This window comes from Buteo buteo, chromosome 1 (genome assembly GCF_964188355.1).
Source record: "Buteo buteo chromosome 1, bButBut1.hap1.1, whole genome shotgun sequence".
NCBI classification, from domain to species: Eukaryota; Metazoa; Chordata; class Aves; order Accipitriformes; family Accipitridae; genus Buteo; species Buteo buteo.
Genome location: NC_134171.1, coordinates 50,858,176 through 50,885,167, shown reverse-complemented (window position 1 = coordinate 50,885,167; position 26,992 = coordinate 50,858,176). Strand labels below are relative to the sequence as shown.

Genomic DNA, 26,992 nt, shown 5'->3' with positions numbered 1-26,992 from the left:
TGGAACCATGCTAGAGGGAGAGGCAGTGGGAACAAAGCAGCCAGCTAGAGAATACTGTGCTGCCCAAATACACTTTTGGACATAAACCTTAGTTTTAATCCCAGTAGCTTTATCCTAGTATCCAGTAGCTTTAGCTAGATATAGTCTTGACTTTCTCTATCCTTATATCCCTGAATAGCTGAAAGACTTCCTTTAGCAGAATATTAACAGCACCTGCCATCAAAATAAGAGCATAAAATGAATCCCAGTGTCAATTACGCATAGAAGCCTTGCTAAAGGTTTTTAGCTAGTCTCTAATCCCTTTTCAAAATCTTATTTACAGACATGAATGAAATTGAGTTTTACTGAGTTGTGCCATGAGCAGCACACTTCTATTCTGGAGTGTAAGTTGTTCGCTCCCCCTCTCACAGTAACTACTGCAAGGTTGTAGTACCGTGCGTACTGCCTCATGGTTTATTTCTTATATGCACACCACATATCACAGCTGTTCTTTTTCAGCTGTAGGAAAGCTCTCAAGTAAGCATGCTGTAGCTCAGCAACAAGCTGGCAGTCCACAATTACTTAAAGGAAATCGATAATGTTAAATGGAACAAACTGTCATATGAAACAGGCTTCTCCATAGCTACACACTACCGTGGTTAGTCAGTCTGCGTCCAAGTGATCTCAGCACAGAAAAATGACATCTATTACCATCTCCCTGCTGCTGTAGTCCTGCAGAAGGGAAGGGAGGGAAGGACTGAGCTGTCAGGTCTCACCCTCAGCTAAGACATCAGAAAACTCACTCACTGTGCTACTGCCCAAGTTGTGATATTACCCCTTAGAACAGTACAGAGCGTAACGTGGTTTTGTTTTTCCACAGATGATGGTGCAGAGCTGTGATGTGATGTGAGGACTTTCACTTCGCACAGTTTTAAATTAGTATTTTGGAAAGCTGCAACCTCTGGCTCACTAATCATTCCCTCTTACTCCCTTATTCTTTGATCACCAATTTGCTTGCGCACTTCTTTCACAGATACACAAAGAGATTCACAAGTTTGATTACAAATTTTAATTCTATTTACAGGAAATAAACATACTTTTGAACAGCACGTAGCAGATGAGTAAAACTGTATTTTAAATGCAACCTACACAAAACGTAACAAAACTTGAGCACTTCAGTCTCATCATTTTTAAAAAAAGCTCTTTTAAAGGCTAAACACTCATCATACGAGGTGCAATACTCATAGACATCAGTTCTTGGAAGAGGAGTTTGCAGGCATAGGGCATTCGAACCAAAGATATCTGGAAAGAGATTTCAAAAGGCTTGTGATAAGCACTCCTAAAGCATCAACTTCCACCACCCTCTACACAAATAACTTGTTAAGTTTTATGGCTCAAAACTGAATCTGAAGTTATGCATGAAAGCATTTAACAACAATTGCTCACAGACAGTAACAAAGTAAGAGGGAAGCTGAGGTGGTCTGTAGCGGCTACACAGCAGCTATCCAGAATGCATTTTTAATAATAAAACCTGCAGCCAAGGGATCTGAGCCATTTAACAAGGGAACATGTGCATAGCAAAGTGTGCCTGATGTGCAGTAAATGCAGTTAAGATTTCCAGCACACATCTCTTCAGTAACCCCAATGCCATTGTGAGAGATGCAGGAGTCAGTCCCTAGCACAAAAACAAGCCTGTTTAAGGCAACTATTTTTATCTCTGCTGCCACTCTCTCTTGACATAGTTCTGTAACCAAGCACACACTACAGAGCTTTTTTTTTAATTAAAAAAAAAAAAAAAAAAAGTGCAACACAAAAGACCTCCCATGGGGACCCAGCTCTGCAAGCATAAATATCTTCACGGGGACAGTCAAAAGGGTGATGGCTCTAAATTCCTGTGATTCTGAGTTTTATTTCTAAAAATAAGCTCTCAAGTGTTTACTTTTAAAGTCTCTGCAAACTCTGCACTGCAAAATACTTGAACAGCATTTCCTGCCAAGTGGCAAGCCAACACTGTAAAATTCATAAGGAAACATCCAAATTAACTAGGACACTATAAACACTGAAAACAGTTATGAAACTAAAATAGCAATTGTTATGGTGCTTCTTTAAATATTTACTTCCCTATCCTCCTGTTCACCGAAGTAGCATTTCCTCTTGCCCACAAAGAGAAACACTGGCTGATGAAAACCACACGTACCTGAGTTTTATTACGGCATCCCCGGCATTCATAGGTGTGAGTCCTTGTGTTTGCAATTGCCATGATTCCACAGAGGTTACAGACATGGACTTGGTATGGGTCTGAAGCTTCAAACAATCTTTCTCTCAAGAACTGGGCTGCTCCATGAGCAATCTGGCAATCGCGTTCCATTTCTCCAAAACGAAGGCCACCATCACTGAAAAGAGGAAAAGAAAAAAACTCGAGTTCTTTGGTAAAATACATCAGTTCCTGTTGGTGGAACAAGTAAGTTATCAGAAACACAACAGCAGTATTACAAGGCAGGTGTAAAGCTGTGGATTAATTTTCCTCTAACACCTCAGAATAAAACTATTAGGGAGAATGCAAACACAATTTGTAACCACTGCTAAGCATTTCTAAAGGTGTCAGACAGCTAACAGCCACAGCACAACTGTACAGCAAAATGAGGTAAAACAATTAAATCATACTCTACTTATCTGTGGTAGGTTTAACCTTGGCTGGCTGCCAGATACCCACCAAGCTGCTCTCTCACTCCCCCATGTCGACAGGACAGGGGGAGAAAATAAGATGGAAAAGCTCGTGGGTTGAGATAAAAACAGGGAGATCACTTACCAATTACCATCATAGGCAAAACAGACTCAGCATGGGGAAAAGGAATTTAATTTATTGCCTATTAAAAATGGACTAGGATGGTGAGAAACAAAGACAAAACTAAAAATATCTTCTCCCCTACCTTCTTCCCAGGCTCAACTTCACTTCTTCATTCCCAACTCCTTGCTCCCCTCCCAATGGTCACAGAGGGGTTAGGGTATGGGGATTCAGTCAGTGCATAACAGTTCCTTTCTGCCACTCCTTCCACCTCACACTTTTTCCTGCTTGAGTGTGGGGTCCCTCTCATGGGGTAGTCCTTCACAAACTGCTCCAGCATGGGCCCTTCCCACAGGGTACAATCCTTCAGGAACAGATAGCTGCAGCATGGGTCCCCCACAGATCACAGCTCCTGCCAGGAACCTGCTCCAGCTTTCCACAGGCTGTAGTGCAGGTATCTGCTCCACCTGTGGTCCTCCATGGGCTGCAGGCAGACAACCTATGCCACCATGGTGTCTCCACGAGCTGCAGGGGGATCTCTGCTCCGGTGCCTGGAGCACCTCCTCCCCCTCCTTTTTCACTGACCTTCCTTTCACATTTTCTCACTCTTCTCACAGCTGCTGCACAGTGTTTTTTACCATTTCTTAAGTACATTACCACATATGTGCCACCAGCATCACTGACGTGCTCAGCTTTGGCCAGCAGTGGGTCTGTTGGAGCCAGCTGTAAGTGGCTGTTGTCCAGCACAGGGCAACCCCTGCTCCTTTCTCAGAGAGGCCATCCCAGAAGCACCTCCTGCTACCAAAACCCTGACACCTGCACGCAGTACATCATCTTAAGCCAAACACATTAAAATGTGTGGCTAATCAGGGTGAGCTAATTAAATTCTAGCTGCAAAGTTGAGGCAGCTAATTTTTAGGGCTAAAAACTTCAAAGAAAAAGAAAACACTGTATAGAAACTTTAAACATCCTTACCGAGATCTACCCTCCATGGGCTGTCTGTTAAGTATCTGGATTGGCCCTCTTGCACGAGAATGGATTTTGTCATCTACCATGTGCTTCAATCGCTGATAATATGTAGGACCAATGAAGATCTGTGATGTGATTTTTCGACCAGTGAAGCCATTGTAGAGGACCTGAAGTAGTCAATGCAATCACTGAATCATAAGCCTTACCATCCATCAAATGTATATTAAAAAAATACAGTGAATTGATACTTCGATTATACCTCATTTCCTCTTAGATGATAGCCATAATCTGATAAAAGATTGGAAATCTTCTGCACATTGACAGCATCATTAAAAGGTGTAGCATCACCAATTTCTCCCTTGTTTGCAGACACCTACAGAGAAGAGATTTGCAAAAGCTTGTCAGACTTCTGAAGGACTGGTCAGACAACATTAAGCTATTTCAAACAGTTTTAACTCTTCATGCCAGAATGTGAGATTCCATGCCCATAATAGTAGCCTATCTTGCTTTGTTTATCAGCTTCACAATTTACAGTGAGATTTAAAAAAATACACCATATCAACAATTTTGCTGCTCCTTTCTCTAGGTCACAGGAAATGTTTGGAATAAAAGCAACAGATGAGAGAGTACACTGTAGTCTGACTTGCTGGACAAAATTTACAGGACTGTAGGTCTTCTCCAAGAAACCTGCTTCTGCTATCAAGTAACTGGAGAACAATTGTTATTTTTCAGTGGATTAACACCTACCATGGAGTAGTATCTTTACAAAAAAAAAAAAAGGAGGGGGCGGGGGAAGAGAACATTTTAATTCATATGCTCAGGCATACAGCATAAAAGATTCTTCTTACCTTCCCCTGAAGACACTCGATCAAGTGACCAATGGTCATGCGGGAAGGGATGGCATGAGGGTTGATAATTATATCAGGTGTGATGCCTTCACAGGTGAAGGGCATATCCTAGAGCAGGGAAACAGAATCACTACTGGCCAGAATATCAACTTTAAGAAAAGCAGTTCTGTGGATTCAAATTAAATCTCTTAAAGCATTTCAAAGGCACTGAAGTACCATGTAAGAAGGAGCTGTGTCCCTTTCTAAACATATTTTAGCTAAATTTAAGTCAATATATTGCACTCTAGTAGATATTCCACAGACAACTCACTTAAGGCAGCTCCAATGCTAAGAAGATCAGAGATAAAATGTTAAGAAGGAGAAAAAGAAAAAAAAAAAATCACTACCTCTTGCCTGTACTGGATACCACAAGTTCCTTTCTGCCCGTGCCTGCTGGCAAACTTATCTCCAATTTGTGGGATTCTTACAGAGCGTACCTGTAAGCCATAGGAAAACATTCAATTGGTAACTTAAATACAGAACAAAAATGATTAGAAGTAGAAAGCACATGTCACTGCTCACCCTAATCTTGCAGAACTTGTATCCTTCCTGGTTAAGGGTTACCATGACCTGATCTACAATACCAGTCTCACTAGTTCGCAGAAAAGTACTACAGTCTCTCTTTGTGAAACGTCTGTTAGTGCTTTCCAGTTCGTCTTCATTTTCTGGCAGCGTTACTGTTTTGCCAATGATGACATCATCCCCAGACACACGCACCCCAGGTGCTATCAAACCATCATCATCAAGTTTGTCATAGATTGCATGTCTCATACCTTTGGGGAAAAAAAGAAAAAAAAAAAGGTAGACTCCCAAATTTTTCAACATGTTTACTTTGATGTTCTGTAGAAATTCAACAAGTCTGCTTGCAACTTCAGACTACTGCTGAATTGTCTAAAGATAATTCTATGCAAATATCTCAACTGATGTATTTTACAGACATTTCTGCTATTTTATATATCCTAAAATAAAGACTGAATCAGTTCAACAACATTAACAACCTTGCCCACAAAATTAATTTAAAAACTCAGTCTTCACGCACTCCTGTATCTTACCTTGGCAAGTTTCACGCGTAGGCTTTTCAAAAACTTCTTCCTGGTCATACCCTTTTTTAGACTCTTGCTCTTTGTATGAGCGATAGAACACAGATCTGAAACAAAGTTATAAAGCCTTCTCCAGTGAAACCAGCATCATTTTTCCTCATCTGTGCATCTCATTTTTACTATAATCACCCTTTTATCACATATTATGGCTACTGTTACTGATGACAACCAAAACAAATAATGTTCACATGCCACACAACCTTTCCTCTAGTCTTGTTAATCTGTCCATCACTGAGGAGGGGAAAACAAAAACAAAAACCATCCCACCAAACAAACAAAAAACAGTTTCAGGTGGCATTTTGATGGTCACTTTTCAGATATTGCTAAAGTACCTACAGATAACATGCTAATTTTTGACGAACTGCAGAGACCTTCAGATCTGCTTGACATCTCAAAAGTAGTTATTATTCCTAAAGATATTCACATCATATCATTCTCATATTACTTTTCTCCTTACACTTGCCATTTTGCAAGCATTTTTAGGCTTCTACTGCTACCTTGCAGTGCCACACTCAGTACAACTGAGCTGCAGTGGAAAACTTTCAATTTATATAGGTTTCTTTCTGGGGCTTTAGGGGTTTTTGTTTGCTGCCTCATTTGCCAGCACACCAAAGCCACGCCACAGCCTTTCAGATAAATATTATCGACATTTAATTAGTCCCATGCACACAGGAGACTCTATAAAAGCTTCACGTGAGCCATTAAAGTCTTAATAGTCTCATACTTATTCTACATTGGCAGGCAGTAGATCCAACATACCAAGCACACAATTCTTGGGCTCAACTTGGGCAAAAGAAAATAAACAAAACTAGAAACCCATTAACCAGCTATACAGCTAAACACACCCATCTAAAAACTATAATGCACAAAGTCACTTCACTTGCCAGTTGTCCAAACAGCAGTTGCTACTAAGGAGACAAAAATGTCAATCCTCACTGGTAGCAACTGTCATGCTACTAAAGACAAGACTATATTACAAAGCTGCAATATTGGCATTAAGGTGTTCACATAACTGACAAGTTATATGAAAATATAAGAGCAAAGAGTCAAGTATTTTTTCACTTAACCACCGTACAAAGAACAGTAAACATAGTAAATTAGAACAAAATGGAAGAGTTGGGAAGACAGAGTGGCAAGTCAGGTTACACAAAGGATGAACCATTACTGCTGTGTTTTCCTAAGATACACGTTCACCATTTTTATTGTGCTGCTCCCTCCATTCTCGTTTAAAAAAAAAAAATAAAAAATTAAAAAGCTTCTCAGGTTGAAAAGATTTGGAGAATGGTGTCTTCCAGCATAAGATGACCTTTTCTTGAGCCTCTGGACAACTCAGTATACTTTTTTTTTTCCAAACAGTTAAAAAATTTACAAAATCTCACCTGAAAAAGCCTCTGTCAACAGCAGAACGGTTCATGATGACAGAGTCTTCCTGGTTATAGCCTGTGTATGATGCAATGGCTACAATCGAGTTGATACCTGTAATATGTAGAGCAAATACTTTGAAAGGATGCACACATACCAGACAGGCATTACTTATAACTCAAAATAAGCTGTATTCTCTACAATGAAGCTGTTCTACCCTTTCGGAGATAAAATCTCCATGTCCCACACAAAAAAACCATGTGGTATCAGCAAATGCAATTTTAGGAGTCAAGAGTGACCCCTTGTGAAGAACCTAGCAAATACCAATACAGAAAATGCATTTGTCCCGTTAGATTTTAGCTATATGGATAAGGTAATTTCAGTTGCAACACTAGCAATGTACTTTTTGCAGTCTAGGTGTCAAACTACAAGTTAACATTTAACCTATAATTATTTTATAAATTACATATATTTGCTAAATATTAAAGTATTAGACACAACATATGTGACATAGTTTAAATAAAACAGCAGCATTTTTGTTTAATAAACATTAACTGACAACATACCTGCTGGTAACTCTCTAAATCGCAAGTACTCCATGGAGCGTGTTGTTACAAGGGGCTTCTGAGGATAATACAACACATGTGCCAGCGTATCCATACGAACATGGAAGTTTGTAATGTAAACTCCCATAGCCTGTTTACCCATAGCAGACTGGTATGTGTTCCTGGGAGACTGGACAGACAAGGGAAGACCAGTATGTATGTACATAAAGCTCTTTACACATACACATGTGGGGTTTTTATCAACTTTAAAAGCAGGATGTCAGAAGTGATGCACTGACCTGGTTGTGATCAGGGAAAGGGATAATAGATGCACATACTCCCAGGATCATAGATGGGTGAATTTCACAGTGCGTGTATGTTGAACAATATGCCACACCTTTCTCTTGCAAGTCATCTGGAGTCATTGCCAGCATCACAGTCTCTTCTTCCAGTGTATCAATGTATTCTACTACACCACTGGCCACGAGATCCTGCCAACTGAATAACCAGTGTCTGAAATACTCAATTAACACACAAAATGTGTCTCTTCAGCAGTAACAAGAAAAAGGACTTTCCTGGCTTATTATTACTACCACTGCCTCAGTGTGATAAAACAAATGAATTAAGCTACCAGGCAGAGAAAGCATCTTTGTACTGCACAAAGCTTGAAACATTTCTCTCTCCAATCTGAGGGAACTTCCAGCTTCCAGGATGGAAAATTAGTCATTCAGTTGAATTTCGGGAACATCTCTCACCTGTAATTGTTATACTCTCGTTCCTTCAATTGGTCAATATGCCTTTTCTTCAACAGCAACTTCTGTTTTTCCACAATTAAAAGGGGTCGACAAATTCTGCCTGCATCAGTATAGATGCGGATTTCTCGCTCACGAATATCTCTAATCATTGAGACCTGTACAAGAAAGCAGCACTCCGTGAGTACAAAGTCTCAGCCCAGAATCAGAACTATGGAACACAAAATAGCATAACAAAGTTCCCTAAAGCAAAGACCTTACAGGTGCTATCAGCAGCACAGAACAAACATTAACATTCCTACAAACAGAAGCATTTCAAGAGACTATTTTCAACTGTTTTTTCAACTGGATCCTCTTTAAAACAAACAAACAAAACACCAAAAACCAAACCAACAAAAAAAACCTACAACCAAACAACAAACCACACACCACTAACAAACAAAACAAAACCAAAAAGCACCAAACCCACAAAAAGTCCCCCCCCCCCCCAAAGTACAATGTGAAGTATGTTCAGAAAGAGACTTGCAAATAATGCTATTTGGAGCTTGCAAAGTAGTATCAAGGCATTATCCTCTCTCATCTAAAAAGACACCCAAACTCTAGATGTAAAATTTATACCTCTGACACAATGATGTCCATCTGACGACGGAGCTTCCTTAGGGTATTCATGAGCTGCTCTGGATCTTTGTGTATGCCTACCCAGCAGCCATTAACAAAGATCTTGGTAGCACTAGAAAGAGGGGAAAAACAAACAAATAATTAAAAAAAAACCAAACAAACACCCAAACCTTTGAAGTGTTGTGCAGGATAAAAAGCTTAAGCCTGTTTAAACAGTTTCATTTGTACATACTCAGCTATTGCTGCTGGAGATATTTCTTCCAGGTTTTCCATACTCCACTCCTCCAAGAATTCCAAAATTGGGGATGGCTGAGACCCCACAGAAATGTAAGCCATCAGGGCCAAGTTCTTCACAAGTCCTACTGCATGACCCTAGTAGAAACACGAAGTTAACTTGCATTTCCAAATCAAGAGATTCCTCCAGGAAAAGCTGAGAATTTAAACTTCAAGTCCTCAAGGAACTGGACACAAAACATGCTATTTACTTTATTAATTTCTACCATTCAACTACAGAGTTAGCTATAAAGCTAAATATTCACATCAGCATTTAAAAAAAACAGTGCAAGTGATTATGACAAGTGCCATGGCTATAAAACGACTAGCAGATAAAAGCAGTTAGGCATAAGTACTGACATAAATACTACTCTCATTACCTCTGGGGTCTCAGCAGGGCAAACCATTCCCCACAGCGTATTGTGCAGCTGTCTGGGCTTTGCTAGTTTACCATCTCTACCAATTGGAGAATTCAGGCGTCTCAGATGGGAAAGCGTAGATGCAAAAGTCAGGCGGTTTAACACCTGCACATAGTAAGGAATTCAGTTAGTCAAAGCTTCTTAAGTGTGCTGTTGACAGGCATCATGATACATCAGAGAAAAGGATCAATGCCCTCTAGAAATGATATACTTCAGAAGAACTAAAAACAGCTGATATTTGTTAGCTACACTTTTTAGTTCATGTCCATTAATCTTGGACTAAGATTACCCCAACATCTAGTTTTTTCTGTAGTACAGCTTACCCTGATCGGGTAACTAGAATGAGTGATACTCGTAAAAATACTTTTTAAGCTGCATTTTCACCAGGAGTGTTTGCCAGTACAATGACACAGAGATCTTTTCAAACTCAGTTTGAAAAACTAAGACGACTTAGTTATTAGCAGCAAATCAGCATTTACATTCTTTTCACAGTCTGCTCAAGGCTCCTCAAAAATTTAAGAAAATTTGATTTTATAGCCTGAAACGTGAGAGTTCATTTAAAAAGCAAACAAGCCCCTGATACACACACAGCAACAACTCACCATCCAGGAACAGCTACCATCTTCGCCCCTTTCCTAACTTTGCTTTCCCCAAATTATGATCTCACCAGGGCTCCAGACAAAAAAACGTGCTGGCATTTAAAAACTGTCACCTCTTTCCTGTTTCCACCTTTGTGAGAAATGGGCCTAAACTAAACACTGCTCTGGGCTAATAAAGTCAGTGCTCCTCATCATTAGCTGTGGAATACATAACTGTTATATTACAAGTTGTCACTCAAGTTTCTTTAACCACCTGTGAAGGACTAGAAGTAGTTAAAGGAAAGAAATCCATCCTCCCTAAAGATTCCCTGGGACTAGGACTTCACCAGACACACTAGTATATGCTCTAACACAAAAGGTTTTTACGAGAGCTACACCAACTGTTTAGCAGCAAACACAATAGCTAAAACCAAACCCAGACGACAACAACAAAAAAAACCCCAAACCCCACATTAGACTCAACCATTTGGATCTTCATCCATTTCAGCCTTGGAAGTTTCCTTTTAAAAATGGTTCTATTTAACATACAATATGCATGGCTGCCAAGCAATGTTAAAACTCTTCTATGATACAGTTTTACTCTTATGTAAACCTGACAAATGCTACCATGACTTATTCAGCTATTGTACCTGAGATACTCCTGCTCTGGCCTGATGAGCTTTCTTCTGGTCACCCCAGTTTCCAGTTGCCAATGAATACTTCAAACCATCTGAAATAATTCTTGTTTTAATTGCCAGTTCCAAGTTGAAATCCTTCCCTCTGTCAATAAACTTTTGTGCATATATTCTCACTTCCTTCAGCAAATTCTTAAACATTCTGTAGAAGAAGATGCCAAGAAACATGATTAAACAGTACTGTAGCAATTCAGTCTACTTAGCCCTCTTTGGAAAAAATGTCACTGGCCTCCTGAAAAGAAGCAAGTAATTTGTAACTAGAGGAGAAGGGGGCGAAAAGAAACCCAAACCAAATTAACCTGTTTATGAACATGCACAAAATATGCTTCAAAACAAGTTAATGCTAGCCACCTACTATTAGAGGAAACTTACTCCATTAAAAAGTCATAATCAGATACAGGCTGTGTGGTCCAAGACCAGCTACCACACAACAGAATAGTCTGATTGATTGATTTAGAAGCACAGAGTTGGCAATGCCTCTACCATTAATTATCTCCAAAGAAAATGTACATATTATAGTTACCCTCTGAATAGGAAAGCTAACAGCGGCCCAGCAAGATCCAGTCTTTTGTTGCCATAATGATCTCTGTCATCAAGCTCTCTTCTTCCCAGTGCTGCCAGCAACAATCTATGAACCATATACCTAAGGCAAATAAGATAGTGTATGTTTTAAACTGACAGCAGACATTCACAACAAAGATTACATGCTTTCACAGACAAATCAGTGAGCTGTTTCCTAAAGGCTGTCCATTCTGGATCTTTAGGATACTGCTGTCCTAAAACAAACCTCTTCAGCACGTATGTCCTTAGAGGTGAATGACCCACTGAAAGTTCAGGTAACTAGAGAGAGACATCATGACAGCAATGCATCTTCTGCTATGTCTGTCCTATACTGTAATATGGGCTATGTTTAAGCACACTGAATCAGGTGTAAAACAGTAAATCTCCTGATGCTACGGTTCATCTGCATACCAATAACCAGTGATCAAGAGGATGTGCTAATAGTTTTAAAGAGTTTACATTATAAACAGTTTATCAGTAGTTACCTACACATCAGTTATCAACCTCTATATGTTGTCCATGCAACGCAATGTCAAAAAGTCATTAATCACTACCATCACATCTAACTTAAGATCCAGAACATGTTAGAGGCTTGTTTTGTTTCAAATTTTTCTTCTATTTTATCAACATCTGCATTTTTTCAGCTACGAAAACATACCGGTGCCCTAAAGTTTATCACTAAGTATCCAGAAGACTGAGGTTAAAAACAAACTTCCATTCAGTGTGTTCTTCCAATCATATAAGTGAATAAAATCTGTATTCAGGGTCCATTTGCAGATGTGTGACAGAAAATACTGACATACCCTAGAAAATAGGCCTTCTTGGTTTCACAGAAGTCACTGACACCAACATGTGGGAGCATTTCTTTCTGCAAGACTTCTTTAGCATACTTGATTCTCTTTTCTTTGGTGACACCTGGCTTTGCACCTCTTGATCCAATGAAGTTTAGAGCAACATTTTGCTCCTGAATGACAAACGCTTCATCCAGAGAAGGTTTGACCTAATGCACAAAATACAGCAAAATCCTGTAGCATCCCGTGCCTGTTGGGGTTGAAGGAAACTATGCAGTCGTTTGCTGATGATTCTTTTCAGGAACTGCTAATTACTGACCCAGTTCTTTCTGGCTTTACTCTAGTAGCTCTTTCAAGAGCAGCAGCAAACAGTAACAGCACACAGAAAGCACACTAAAAATAGTTCTCATTCGAGTACATTCTAGGCCTGTTGCTTTTGCATGTATAAATCAGGATTTTACAGCTCAAGTCAATGGCAGCAGGATAAGACCCTACCTCTCCAAATACATATTAACTCTTTGAAATTTCCATTAGACTCTGTGCACTTAAAATACTGATTAGAATACCTTTAGGCAGAGAACTTTTGACATTTCTAATAGACAACCCACAAAAATAATAAAGTAATAAATTACAATTGGAAAATGAACAATACTTTGAATTATGATTAGCCACACCTACACAACACCAAATGTCAAGCCAGGAAATAACTTATTTAACATATATTACCATTTCCATCATTTCTGGATCTTCAAAATCATATATGATGTGCTCTAAAATGTCCCTGTCGGACACAAAGCCTAGTGCACGGAAGACAATTATGATGGGGACTTCTTGTTTGATATATGGCAAAGTTGCTACAATGCGCTGACCAATAGCGCTCTTCTTCGCACCCTGAAAAGATAGGGAAAAGCATACATTAGTCTTAAATGATCTTGCCTTTAGATAAAAATATCTCTCTGGATTTGGATGATACAACATAAGTGTATTTATTCAGGCACTACAGGAAACATTACTTCTTAGCAGGCCAACTAAGCAGCTATTCTGCAACCTTACTCCAGCAGTGACTTTTTTATTTCAAAAACATTTCTAACTTCAAAAGTCTGTAAAAACTGATACAAAGGAATTTAGATAATACTACTTGCCCATCTGTATGCATCATTTCTCTCCCTTTGTGTGTTTGCAAAGAGTAACCCTATCCACCTTCAGCTTTCCTTCTGTCAGTTTAAGCCCAGCTTTTCTAATCCACCATATAAGACTTCATTCTCGTAATTATACAAGTAGCTGCTCCCCCCTTCCCAGAAAGAAACAAACACTGTGGGATGCAGAAAGACAATCACTGAAGAGTGCCTTAGCCATCAGGAGCAAGAGTGGTGTAAGGTTTCTATTAAAGTTAGTCTTGGAACATGTTTGGGATTTTTCCAAACATCAGCACAATGGTAAATGAGCACTGACACCTTCTGCTTTTGAAATTATGAATAGCACTTATTTTCCCTCATAGATGGCACAATTAGATATTAAATATGAATTAACATCTGGTCTGCAGACACATCTAAACACTAGCTTAGCCATCAGCAAAGACAGAGTCCCTGCTCCTATTCTTGTCCTTTGTCAAAAAACAGGACACAGCTTGTTTGGATTTTCTAAAAACTCATTTACAGTAATTCTACAATTATTTTCTAGCTTCGCCATAAAACCTGCCAGAAATTGAGTCTTCATTTCAATCCTCAAATTATTTGTCCCAGAGACAGGCATAATCTATGACAAACAGAATACATTTTCATTTAATTTTACCTTCTTTACAACTTAGTATCAGAAGAAATTTCTTCTCAAAATCCCAAAAGTAAATGACATGAATAGACAGGACAGTAAGAAAACTCCTAAAATAATCTTTATTGTAAGCCCCAGGGCAGGGGTTATTACTGCTTAGGCATACCTGCCCACCTCTGGCCAGCATGCTAACCCATATAGTACTTGTTGGTCGAGAGGAATTTTCCAGACAAGATCTACACTCTCCTGTGTAGGCATATTTTGAATCTTTCTTTGCAAACACATACACTGTGTTTGTAGCCATTTTCTCTTGAGCAATCAGAACCTGTGTTAGAAACAAGAACACTAGTAAGTAACTGACAAAAGGACATGCTGAAAGTAACAAGCACTGTGTTTCTACTATTCCTTCAGGTGCCTTAACTTTTAACAGCACTGCACAGCATTAAGTCAATTTGCCAAACTCAGCTGGATTACATTCTACATTTTAAAACTACAGTATTAAGCAAAACATACACCTAGTTAAGATAGAATAACCAAAAGACTCCGAGAATACTGTTCTCTATGATGTACTTACCACATTTTCTAGCTGTGCCAAGACATTTCTGTTAGCTTTAGGCACAACACTGATAGAGAAAGCATTTCACCACCTGTTTCCAAGGCCAACACACTACACAGGCATTTAAATTTAAATGCCATCTCTGATAGTCAAAGCCAGATTTTTTTTTCCCCAGAAGAAAAATACAACTCTATTTCTTTTGCTCTGTTTGCCCAGGTGTCAGTTCCATTGGTAAGGCACAAGCATGGACAGGGTATGATTTGCTAAAGCTGAATCCACAGCAACGGAGGGAAGAACCTATTCTTACAATAAAATGCCTCTATACTGCTGTGAACAAACTGGAGGAGACTCCAAGTGAAAAAGCACCCCATTTTAGAGTGCATGCTGCTCTGCAATGTTGAAAATGGAAAGGAAAATATCTAGAGTACTTAGTGGCATTCAATGCAAAACAGTTTATGAAACTGAAGAAAGGAAACGTGCCTCAGAGAAGAAGAAAAGGTGGCTCGAGAAAGTCCTAACAGAAAACTAAAAGCCCATCTTTCTACAAGATCATAAGCACCCACAGTGACTGTGATACACTGGAATAAAAGTGCTTATGCTCCTAGCAAAACATATGGAAACAAGTAACAGTACGTTCAGTGTCTGTAAAGATGGCTGTGCAAGGTATATTCCCTTACCTTTTCTGATCCATTAATGATAAAGTAGCCACCAGGATCAAGCGGGCATTCATTCAGTTCACAAAGATCACGGTCAGTTAAGCCGTTCAACAAACAGTATGTTGAACGTAACATAATAGGAATTTTTCCTATAAAAGTTTTCTGATGCTGTGTCTGTAACTGATCCTCTCCTTCTTTAATAACTGTTTTAGTTATATCCACATACAAGGGGGCTGAATACCTACAGAATAAAAACACCATTGTATTATCTGTCAGTTATTACTCAAGGTTGTACTCAAGGATAATGAATGTGGTTATTCAAGCACTCACTGGTAATATTAAGCATTATTACCAAATCATCAATCATCGTCTGGATTTAACTAGACATGGAAATTTAAATAGAGCAGTAATTATTACATTTTTAAGGTACTACTAAATTGAAAAAGACTATCAATTAATAATGCAGAGCCAGTCCTTCCTTGTGTTTATCCACTACAGAGTTCGTTCTTACGTAAGGTTTCTCAGTCTGGCTTCATTGGGCATCATAGGTGAGGGTGCTCCATCTCTTTCCCAATGTGTAGGTTTGGAGAGATAGATTTGTTCAAACTTCAACAGATACCGGGGCTGGAAAACAAGACGACATTTACCTGTAATGGAAGAAACATCCATTTTGGTTGTTCAAGAGCGGCCCTAGAGCTTAATACCCAATGCTGCTGCATGTTCTCAGCTCAAAACATGGAAACAATCCCTCTTCAGATGACTAGATCAAAAAAAGCACTCAAAAACTTTCAATAATTTCTAAACGTCTCATTAATAAAAAAACAACAGAGGAAACTGAAGGGTCAAAACCATTGGTAAGAGAAGAATAAAGTACCCAAATACGTCTTCTTCCTATAAAACACGTAACAAACTCAAAATCTGCCAAGTCAGTGAATATATTAACAAACAGAATATGCCTTACATATGCCTTCTTAGATATTTATTGTTTAGGTAACTTCAGATAAAACTGGTAGTTTTATGATGCAAAAAGGTGAATCTGTTTCAACACATACAATGAGATAGCTGACATATCAAACAATGTGGGAGTTCTTGTAAAGCTTTGCTCCGAGAGCCACTCACCCCTCAGAATTCTACTGCAATGAGGTTTAGAGCCTGCAGTTCACTTAAAATCAAAAGCCTTGCATTTAAAACAAAGGGGTAGAAGTTTTAAAACAATATCCTTATCAAAGTGCATTTGTGTATCTGGTAGGGGGAGCTAGAACTTAAAAGAAAGCAAGCAGTTACACAACAGTAGCTTTGTTCAAGTAGTTTCTATGTGTAATCTCAGCGCTGATGCACAAGCCTGCCGGATCTCGGCCTCCTTGCATGCAAAAGGACCTAGAGATGAGCCACTCTACTCACAAAGCATTCTTTCACAGACCAAAATCCAGGTGGGTAGAGAAACATAAGCAAATCATCAGATCTGCATGTATACAAGTTGAAAGGCTTGTTTCCTTACAATGTTTTCTTGAAGTTGCTATCTCCCACCACGTCCCTTTGCAGAACAGAAGCTAACACAAATAAATAACTACAGTGCTGCCACCCCAACTAAGTATCTGCCTAGAAGCCAGATGAGAATATCTATTACTAAAACAAAACTTGAATTCCATGCAGGCATTTTACCATATCTCAGTCATAAGGACTCCACTGTAGCACACCACCAAAGCAACACTTGCTTTAGCAGAGCAAGCTCCAATGCAGAGAAAAAAAAGTCAGCTTACGGTTTATGTTGCAAGTGGTTTTAGCCTTTCTGAAATATATTTTCAAAGTCCTCATATTCAGCCCTTTCTTTGGCCTCACTATTAAAGGCAAAGGTACAAATTATCCATCCCATACATTTTGTCTTACACAGAGCCACAGAAACCACCTTTCTAACACCTGCGCTAGGTGGTTTTGTTTCCTCTAGAGATTGAACAGATTATTGCATCAATTTATCAAAAAAACACAGCTTTCAGACAAACTGAAGTGTCATTGCTGCTCTGTCCACAACATATATTAATAACAAGCCTTCTGTATTCAGGATATTCTCTCTTACTCATTACTAACCAAAACTGCTACTGGAGAAGGATAACCTTTATCAATAACTAAAAACACAGCAAGCTGGGTAACACCAGTTCCTAGGATGATTCTATAGTATCAGTAAACAAAGAGGTGAATTATCAGAAAGGACCTCAAAACAATCTGATTTTAAAAAGACACAAAAGCTTCCTACAATAGCAGGTGGCAAAGCCTTGTTGGCAAACACTTTGTAGGTCAAAAAAATTCTCTCAATTCTTACCCAAAGAAACACCTTTTTCCTGGATTTGCAGCAGCAGCCACGTATAGTACCAAGTTTTCCAAGTTCTCATGCAAAGCGCTCTCAAGGAAAACACATTTACCATAATCACTATCTCTGATCATGGTTGTTAAACACTCTGATATGCTATAAATTGCCCAAATTGATTTCAAAAATTGAGGCTGAGAAATGGAGGGAGAAAGAAACAAAAAGTCAAATTAGTCCAATACACTCAGTCTCCTTAAATTAATCCAGTATCTTCAAATGAGGCGAGAGGTTGCCTGCAAGTGACTCTGAAGGGAAAAAAGTTTCCTCTTTCTCATATCTAGACCTATTCCTAAAAACTTTAATCTCATAAATAAGAACTAACCTCTCTGATTTGAGAGAGTGAAATACTAGCTTTTGGGCAAAAAGTATCAAGTTACATACCATGCTCATGATCTGAACCTTAACCACATACCATGCATATACCAACTACAGAACTGCACAGCTAGAGAATTCCGCAATAATATACATACAATAACAAAAGAAACATTAAGGAGAATTACAGTGAGAGAAACGTTAATGAACTGTTTGTCTAACAAAGAAACTAAAAGAAATCTCAGTTGTTATCTCTAAAGGATAGTTGTTTGCCTGCAAAAAACGGAAAAGGAATAGTCAAAACGTGTAACAAATTCAACGCTCAGGTATCTTAAATTCCTTTATATCTCTACAGGGAAGCAGCAAGGTAGTGACTGATAGCAGGGGAACGGATCACTTATGGAACAGGGATCATACCACATGACAGACAAGGATGGAAGGACCACAGCCACTGTAGAAGGTGCAGAAGAGCCATCACACAGCGCAGACCTCAGATAATTTGCTCTCCTTTGGAACAGGGTGCCAATGGAAGATGATGAGCAATAGCACCCTTTGAAAACCTGGGCCTAACTTTGGCCAAAGAAAGCTAACAGAGAAGTTTTCAGCCATAAACGTTTCTTGCCATAGTGAAGGTACTGAAACTCAAAATCCCACCAAAACATAGTTTGCTTTTGGCTACCTGACTTGGTTTGCTACAACCCTGTCAGTACAGTTTCGTACAGTAATTGACAGCATGAACTGCAGCAGCCAATTGCTCTCGGTCATTTCTCAGCTCAATCAACAATTTAACCAGCAGGAGAGAATAACTCTATAGGAGAGGGAAGTTCGATTCCATGGATAACAAAGCTCTTGCATGTGTTTCTCAGCCATATACTCGACTATCTGGAAACTTGGCCATGTACCTTATAGACTCTAAAGAGTTCACACTTCTGTCCTATTGACTGCATAAGCAGTGTCATAACTTAGATATACTTCCATCTCTTGAGACAGGGGCTGAATAAACCCCACAAAATCATTTTGCATTGTAAAAACACACCACCTCTGCTGAAGGTCTCCACTTACCGGCTCTTCCACTTCCCCTGTGGCGTGCTGGGCTTCAGCTTGTAAATCAATTGGTGGAGCATCTTCAACAATTCTCTGCACAGACATCTGAATAAACTCATCAAAAGAATCCAACTGTTGCCTGACTAAACCCTTTTCATCAAAATAGGAGCTAAAAAAAAAAAGTGTGTTAACAAACAAGATATCTTAATTTACGTACTTTATACAACAAGCCTAAGAAGTATTTATTACAAAGCCTTCAAAAGCCATGAAATACAGTACAGAATCAAACACATTCACTTTTCCCAAGGCATGACTTTCAAACACAGATGCATTAAAAATGCAGTTCTCTCTCAGCATTTGAAGGCACAGACACTATGAAGTGACAGACTTGCTGCCACCTCTTGGCTAAGCCATGACTGTACGCGCAGTCTACCTTAAATTAGAAGGGACACGTGATGACTGAAACCTCCGTAAAAGTGGCTTCAGCTGAAGTTTTCAACAATGTATTGAAATTACTTTGCTTTAATTAATTTTCCAAGCTGCAGTAAATTGAGTGCATGCCCCTAAGTCAAGGTAACAGTTCTCAGAATTTTTCCTAGCTTGGATCTCCTCTGTTCCAGCCACACAGAGATTCCCAGCTTCACTCCTCCTCTGGATTTCCATTAGCCTTTACGTCACCCAGCTTCAACCCAGCACAACCTAAGTGTAAAAATCAAAGGCTAAATTCGAAGTCCCAAATCCTAACTTTTAACGGGATGACCTAAACACGTCTGTTGCATGAGCTCCTGCCAGCAAGCTGCTCTGCCTCACATTCCTGAAGCCAGCCAGCGAACCCACACTATGTCAGCTTCTGTCCCATCACTGCCAAGATCTGTAGAGAAAACTGGTGAAAACTACCTCCCTGCCAATTACTTCAGGTTACCCCAAGAAGGGCAACACCCCTTTGGCTATTGTGCTGCTGCCATAGTGAATCTTGCCAGCGCAGTCTGGTATTGCACCAGGGGAAGGAGGAAGGAAAAGGGCAAACCGTATCACAGAACAGTTGAGGTTGGAAGGGACCTCTGGAGGTCATCTCGTCCTATCACCCCACCCAAGCAAGGTCACCTAGAGCTGACTGCCCAAGACCATGTCCAGATGACTTTTGAATACCACCAAGGACGGAGACAGAGATTGTACAACCTCTCTGGGCAACTCGTGCCAGTGCTCAGTCACCCTCACAGTAAAAAAAGTGTTTCTCCATATGGAGTGAGGTGCAGCCTCAGCGGAGGGACTTGCCTCCGTTACCTCCCATCAGACTGAAAGCGGAGGTAGCATTCTTCACTGGGCTGCAACAGAAAGGATGTCCTTCTGACTCCAAAGTTTCTCATCTCTGCTCTCGACTGCCCATGGGACCACCCACGCAGATCCACCCTTCTGTTTGCAACTGCTGCTCCAAGAGAACAGTCATATACATTTGATGACTGGTGCAATTAGCAAGAGAAACACATTTTACCCAGTTCCACACAGCATCCCACTCCTTAACAGTCACAAGAAGCTGCAGGTCCTGGACATTCATGTCTTGCTAGAGAAACACTAACATGGTGCAACAACCAAGTACTGATTTCCTAATGCCAGCATCAACTATGAGAGTAGTGGACAAAATCACATGCTGGATATGGAATCAAAATCACTTCTAACTTCATTCAAAACAGTGTATCCTATAGGGGGTCAGTTGGGCTTCTTAATTCCTAATGACAACTCTGCTGTTTCTGCTTAAAGACCTTCCGCTCTGAAAGCGCTAAATTTAGCATAACCAAGCCTGCAGCTTCCATGACACGCTGATAGCAAACTGAGTGTCACCCGTGAGACCAAGAACACACGTGCCAAAGCACTAAGAACGGCGAGTTTTAAAAAGCCACCTAATAACGATCCAGCAGGCTTCTTGCCACAAGTCGGGGGTGATTTCATCATCGTCTTCATCGTACTGCATATCTGTGGGGGAAGCACAACATTTCAGCCAGGCTCCAATCACCTCGGCGTCTCCCCTCACCTGCTTGAGCTGGGGCCGGCACACGGCGAGCTGAGGGACCCCCGGCACCCAAGCAGTGTCCCTCGCCCCCCCGAAGGCGGCAGGGCCCCTGCGGGAGACCCCACCGCGACCGGAGCATCCCTCATCCTCACCGCCTTCCGCCGGCCCTGCCTCCCCCCCCCCCCACCGGGCTGAACCGGGGAAAAGGCCCGACGGGGAGCGGCCTGCAGCCGCGGCGCCCTCACCTTCGTCCGCGTCATACATGGTGGCGGCGGGAAGAGCCGCGGGCGGCGGCAGCCGAACAGAGGGGCGAAAAGCGCGGCGGGAGCCTGCGCCCCGCGGAGCGGCGGCTAGAAGGCGGCAGAGCGGCGCCTGCGCACGCTGCGCGCGTCACGCGCCATCTCCCAGGAGGCAGCGCGGGTGGCGGGGGTGGCGCGACGCGCATGCGCGGCCGGTAAGCCCCCTCCCTCCTCCCGCCGGCCCAGCCATGCACCGCCTGGCGCCTGCGCTCCTGGCCTGCCTGGGCCGCCGCCGGCCCTGGGCTCTGGTGCCGCGGCGCGAGGCGGCAGCAGCCAGCGGTGAGGAGGAGCTGTTTGTCTTCCCCGAGTACGAGCCGGAGCCGAGCGGGGCGGTGGCAGCGGCAGCGGTGGCGGTGACAGCGGCAGCGGCGCCCCGCCGGGAGCGGGCCCCGGGCAGGGAGCGGCTCCTGGTGGCGGCGACGGGGCGGCCCGACCCCTCGGTGCCGCCGAGCGGCGTGAGCTGCTCGGGCTGCGGGGCCGAGCTGCAGTGCCGCGACGGCGCGGCGCCGGGCTTCGTGCCGGCGGAGAAGTACCGGAGCCTGTCGGATGGCCCGGCCGGCGCGGCGGGGCTGCGGGGCGCCGTCTGCCAGCGGTGCTGGCTGCTGGCCCATCACGGCCGCGTCCTGCGGCTGCAGCTGCCGCCCGAGCAGCACCGCCAGGTGGTGAGCGCCGCCCTGCGCCGCTCTCCGCGCCACGGCCGCGGCCCGCTCCTCCTCTACCTCCTCGACGTGCTGGAGCTGCCCGACCCGGTGCTGCCCCAGCTGCCGGGGCTGCTGGGCCCCGACGTCCCCGTCGCCGGGCTGCTGGTGGCGGGCAACAAGGTGGACCTGCTGCCTGCCGACTCCCCCGGGCACCTGGGGCGGCTGCGGCGGCGGGTGGCAGCGGCCTGCGCCGGGGCCGGCCTGCGCGGAGCCCCACTGGTGGACATCCGCCTGGTGAGCGCCAAGACGGGCTTCGGCCTGGAGGGGCTGGTCAGCCGGCTGCAGTGCTCATGGAGGTGCGCCGGAGACGTCTACCTGCTGGGCGCCACCAACTCCGGCAAGTCGACGCTCTTCAACGCCCTGCTGCGCTCCGACTACTGCAAGTCCCGTGCCCCCAACATCGTCGACAGGGCCACCGTCTCCCACTGGCCAGGTTGGGAGCAACTCTCTTCCTGTCACGGTGGTGGGTGCCTGGAGGCCGGCTAGCCCCAGGCTTGCCGTGAGGCTACCTTCGGCCACCCCCCGGGGTGGGAGGACCCGTCGCCAAAGGGCTGCCCACCACCCTGAAGCATCACCGCTGTGGGCAGCATGCTCTGGTGCCGTGCTGTGCTTCGAACCGTCGCCTTCCTCGGGGCAGCGAGGGTGGGAGGCGTGTGCAGAGGGTGCTGCATGTCTCATGGCACTAAGGGGGCTGGTAAGCCAGAGCCAGCCTGCGTGCTCCCCCGGCAGTGGGGACAGTACCTGATCTGCGTGCCTTGCCATCTCCCCATCAATTGGGGTGCCCTCAAGTCTAGAGAGACCAGGAGGTGGACTGGGGACCACCTGTAAAACAATCGTAGGCCAAACCAAGCTGCCTAGAGGCAGGACTTGCCTGGGGTGTATTAAGTCAGTCTTGGCGCCACGTGGCTTTGAGACCTGTTTCATCAAACCATGGGTGAGAGCAGATCTCAAGCGGATGGGTGCCTCCTTCCCACCACCCTGGCTGGGAGGCGAGTACTTTATGGGAGCAGCTGTAGTTCCACCTCCAACTTTGTGTTACTGGGTTTCACCCAAAAGCTGGAGAAGCAGTACTTTTTTTTTTTTTTTTTTTTTGGTAATCTTGTTCCTCAGAGCTTAAATGTGCCAGGTAGTCAGAGGCCCACGTGTGCCTTCTGTTTTTTCCAGGAACAACACTGAACCTGTTGAAATTTCCAATTATTAATCCTACGTGTGACAGGATATTCCGAAGGCAGGAGAGGCTGAGAGAGGAGGCAACAAAAACAGAAGATCAACTAAGCAGTGAAGAAAAAAAGTACCTTAATCACCTTAAAAAACAAGGTTACTTTGTGGGTGAGTATTGCCTGAGTAAAGGTATTGCCCCACTGCCCCAATGAAAATACTGCATTACACAAAGGACTCCTTCATTTGCTGTAGAATCCAGTTGCTTTTGGCAAGTAATTCCTTCCCGCTTTGAAAGAACTCATTTCCATTTAATTATGGGAAGAACACGCTATCTGTAGTAGCAATAAAAAATTTCCAAACTTGCATTCAAGTTATTTTGGCCAGTTTTTGTTCCCTAACGGGTGCAAGACCTCTAGCTCCTGTGTAAGTAGCAGCATTAGTATTTCTTCTGAGTGCTTATTTTTCAGCTGCTGTTGTAGCATTGCAGAGGTTTCCTCTGTGCAGTGCATCTCCCATCAGCATTTGCTAGCCTAGCTCAGATAGCTTAGTGGTTTACAATGGTATTCCATTATAGGCTATCTCTCGTTCCCAAAGGAAGAAAACAAGTTTCATTTTTAAATAATCACGTTTTGGCTGCAGGCCACAGTAGTTGTACATCATTTTAGTATGTATCCAAAAGAGGGGCTTGCCGGAAGATAGCTCTGATTTTTCAAGTAATTCTGTGTTTGACAGTCTAAGGCTCTAAAAACCAAACCAAAACAAAAAAACCAGCCTGCTTTACTGTAAAATGGAAATCATGGAGTGTCTGTGATCTGGTCCCTGCTAAGGTTTTGGGGCTTGAGGAGTGCAAAGCAAGAATTACAGAAGGGATTTCTTAGCATCTTGACTTTTGAACGCACCAATTTCTAGCCACATAGCATCTTTATCACCTTTATATTACCGACTTGCATCTCTTTTAAGCAAGGAAAGGGACAGATGTCCAATTGAAGGAAAGGCAGGTTAATAAATTAATTACCAAGAAATCTTTCATTTTAATCCAGGAAGAGTTGGAAGAACGTTTCAACAGCCGAAGTCTAGCCCGGTAGTTGACTTTGACCCTGACATGCTCTCCTACAGCATAGGCGAAGATCCCAGGCATTCCCCTAAGAAGCATGAGGAAAGGGAGGAGTTCACATACAATGAAGTGAAGGATGCTCGCTGGTGTTTTGACACTCCAGGGATTGTAAAGGAAAACTGTGTAGGTACCCTGTGGTGCTATGTTTTGGGATGATAGGGTTTGGGAGGACTGTTCTGCCTTAGCTGTGCATGTGGGAGAGTATTTCTGTTGCAGTCCTGGGCTTAGGATTCTTTTGGTTTGGGCAATTGTGTTAAAATATGGTTCGTATTTACTTGGGAAGCATTTGTTGTGGGAAGCATTTGTTGTGTTAACACTGTTGCATTTCTGAATAGCGCATACTGTGATCTTTGCAAAGGAACTGTATGACTGCGTTGTTAAACTTTTTTAACATCTAAATGAAGGAAAGTAAGTGATAGTGCTGTAAGCAAGCTTTTACCAGCATCACCCAATGAAGTCTGTGCTTTTTTAGCTCTACCAGCCTACTGGAAAAGGTGGAGCTTAAGAGGATAACCAGTGTTGTGTGACTGAACCAAATCTTTGAGAAAGCATTCTCCTGAAGCTAACGGGATCTGCAGTGTTCCTGTTAATAGCTCCAATACATCAGGCCTACCTCAATGTTTCAGTAGAGCAATGGCTCTGAAGCCAGTGCTGATGTAGTGCACACGTCCAAAAAATTCGTGTTTTGATTTTTGATCACTTCGATATCTTTGCAGAGCTGCAGGTCATCTTGGGGGAAGATTAAAAAGTACAATGAGATAGGAAAGTTCTGAAGAGAATGAAGTGTAAGAACTGTACTGAGGCTGCACAGCTGAAGTGCAGATGCTGCGTTCATGACCACTGGAAAACTGCTGGTTTTCTAGTAGATGTGTTTGCCAGATCGTACGTAACCCACTTTACTGTGGCATTTGGCTCTCTGATAGCCAGTGTAAAGACAGTCATCAGCTTAGAGACCTGGCTTGGTAACTAGAGATTGGATATGTTCTTCCCTTCTTCTGGTGTTGAATAAGTGTGAAAAACAAGTGGGCTTTCCTGCATCCAGAAATACTTGCTGCCATTTCTAATTTTGATTATCCTCACTGTGTCTTTGGAGAGCTACGTGCCAAGTTTCAGATCAAATTTTGTTCCTGCAGTCAGTGTTCGATCTGACTGGAGGACAAGCAGATTGTTTATGTGGCAGATTTTGGCAGGGGAGATTTCTAGTTATGAGCAGGTTTGGGGGGGGGGGGTTGTTGGGTGGGTTTTTTGGTTTGTTTTTTTTTTTGAAGAAGAAGAAGAGGGAAGGAAAGTGGCTGTTAGCATATAATGGAATTACATTTTTGTCCTTATTCCTTGGAGGTATGTTATATCTGCTTCTTCATGACTCCCTCCAAAGCCAAACTTCTGGAAAGCCTAGAAAAGGATTACTGATAACTCAAATTTTGGATTAAGCATTGTCAAACACATGAGAGAACCTGCAGCTAGCAGGGCAAAGCCTCCTCATCTTTTAGAATTGGTATTGAAGGCTGCCCTGACTTTCAAGCTAAAGATTGTCTGCTTGTGAACACAGGAAGAACATTAGGGGTTCTGGCTGCACCACAACCCTTGTTAGTTCAGTCTTTTAGTGCTAAAGTGAAGTTAATCCTCATGGCCAGACTGCTACAAACTTGTATTTGCATGACTGTGGCAGCATGCCTGGGCGGCACAGGCGGAAGCATTTGTGCTGTCACTTCCCTGCATTTAAGAAAGAGACACTGTCAACTGGGAGACTAGTTGTTTCTTTCCTTCAAGGCACTGCTTCCTGAAATTCTGTGCCTGCACATTGTTTCATAGCTGGGTTTGAACAGTGCTTCTGTAAAAAGTGATCAGGCCACTGTGGCTGCAGCACTGCTAGTTAAATCTCTGGCTTTTAAGTAGACTTTGGGATGGATCATTTCACTGAAACAAGTTAGCACCTAAAGAGATGAGCCAGTTAAGCCAGGAGATGGGATGGAAGAGGGAGGAGAGGAAGACAGGCAGCGGGAGCATTTGGGAGCCCTCACAGAGGGGAGAGCTTGTTTCACTGTGCCCAGGGTAGGGATCCGTGCTGTAATCCTGCAGTTTGAGTTGTTTCACAGTGTCATCCAGCACTTTTCTCACAGTGAGATATTTGCGACTAGTTTTGCTGCTGGTATTGATTCAGAGCTTTGCATCACTACCCAAGTGGAGTAACTCAAATGTCATAGCGGAAGGTGTTTTCCAGTTCTGCACATGGCTGCACTCATGCTAAAGCACAGTAAATCTTGGGTGAGCTTGTTCCAGCCAGGCCCAGGATTCCCAAATTTGTGGTCCAACAGGCTGCTGGCAGCTGTTCTACTTTGTTATGGACCTTCATTGCCATGGAGATTGTTGACATCCCTACCTCCTGCTGTTTCTCACTTACTGTGTGGACCAGAATTTAACTGTTCTGTTAGATGTTCTTCACGCTGTTCTACTTGATCTTTTTCTTCTATCAGTATAATGCCAGTATTAATTTCATTGTCCCCATTGAAAAATCTGGAATGAGTTACGGCAGTACAATTATTTTGCAGGTTTTAAATCTCCTGACAGAGAAAGAAGTAAAGCTGGTTTTGCCAACACAGGCCATCGTTCCACGGACCTTCATTCTCAAGCCAGGAATGGTCTTGTTTTTAGCAGCTTTGGGACGTGTAGACTACTTAGAGGTAAGGGAAGAAAGGAT

General features: G+C 42.6%; 3 protein-coding genes across 6 annotated transcripts in view; 2 read left to right on the top strand and 1 right to left on the bottom strand.

The window, feature by feature from the left end:
* IGFBP7 (insulin like growth factor binding protein 7) overlaps positions 1-1,088 on the top strand; it is an 18,244-nt gene extending 17,156 nt beyond the window's left edge. The window contains exon 5 of the mRNA XM_075030302.1: positions 860-1,088. Within this exon, the coding sequence (XP_074886403.1) occupies positions 860-879 (20 nt within the window). The 3' untranslated portion in view covers positions 880-1,088. The remainder of the gene's footprint in view (positions 1-859) is intronic.
* POLR2B (RNA polymerase II subunit B) lies at positions 1,034-21,395 on the bottom strand. Of its 2 annotated transcripts, XM_075030241.1 has the most exons (25): positions 21,265-21,395; positions 20,910-20,982; positions 19,030-19,180; positions 15,805-15,917; positions 15,315-15,534; positions 14,248-14,406; positions 13,041-13,205; positions 12,327-12,523; positions 11,486-11,605; positions 10,918-11,104; positions 9,651-9,794; positions 9,230-9,369; positions 8,998-9,109; positions 8,383-8,537; positions 7,927-8,125; positions 7,649-7,817; positions 7,100-7,196; positions 5,673-5,767; positions 5,143-5,393; positions 4,968-5,057; positions 4,582-4,689; positions 3,993-4,106; positions 3,740-3,900; positions 2,177-2,372; positions 1,034-1,281 (listed from the first exon to the last, which is right to left on the bottom strand). In XM_075030241.1, the coding sequence occupies exons 1-25, from the start codon at positions 21,281-21,283 to the stop codon at positions 1,192-1,194; spliced, it is 3,525 nt and encodes a 1,174-aa protein (XP_074886342.1). In that variant the 5' UTR covers positions 21,284-21,395; the 3' UTR covers positions 1,034-1,191. The 2 variants fall into 2 exon arrangements, with proteins under 2 accessions (XP_074886342.1, XP_074886352.1); XM_075030251.1 differs by lacking the exons at positions 20,910-20,982; positions 21,265-21,395 and having other exon boundaries at positions 15,805-15,940; positions 19,030-19,171.
* The window catches only part of NOA1 (nitric oxide associated 1), a 19,656-nt gene continuing 13,945 nt past the window's right edge, over positions 21,282-26,992 (top strand). For 2 of the 3 annotated variants that reach the window (XR_012650740.1, XM_075030289.1), the window contains exons 1-4: positions 21,282-22,452; positions 23,184-23,348; positions 24,221-24,417; positions 26,844-26,975. Coding sequence is in view for 2 of the 3 variants with exons in the window: in XM_075030289.1 (XP_074886390.1) it covers positions 21,282-22,452; positions 23,184-23,348; positions 24,221-24,417; positions 26,844-26,975 (1,665 nt within the window). In the remaining variant the exon portion in view is untranslated. The remainder of the gene's footprint in view (positions 22,453-23,183; positions 23,349-24,220; positions 24,418-26,843; positions 26,976-26,992) is intronic. The other variant, XM_075030274.1, reaches the window with a different exon arrangement.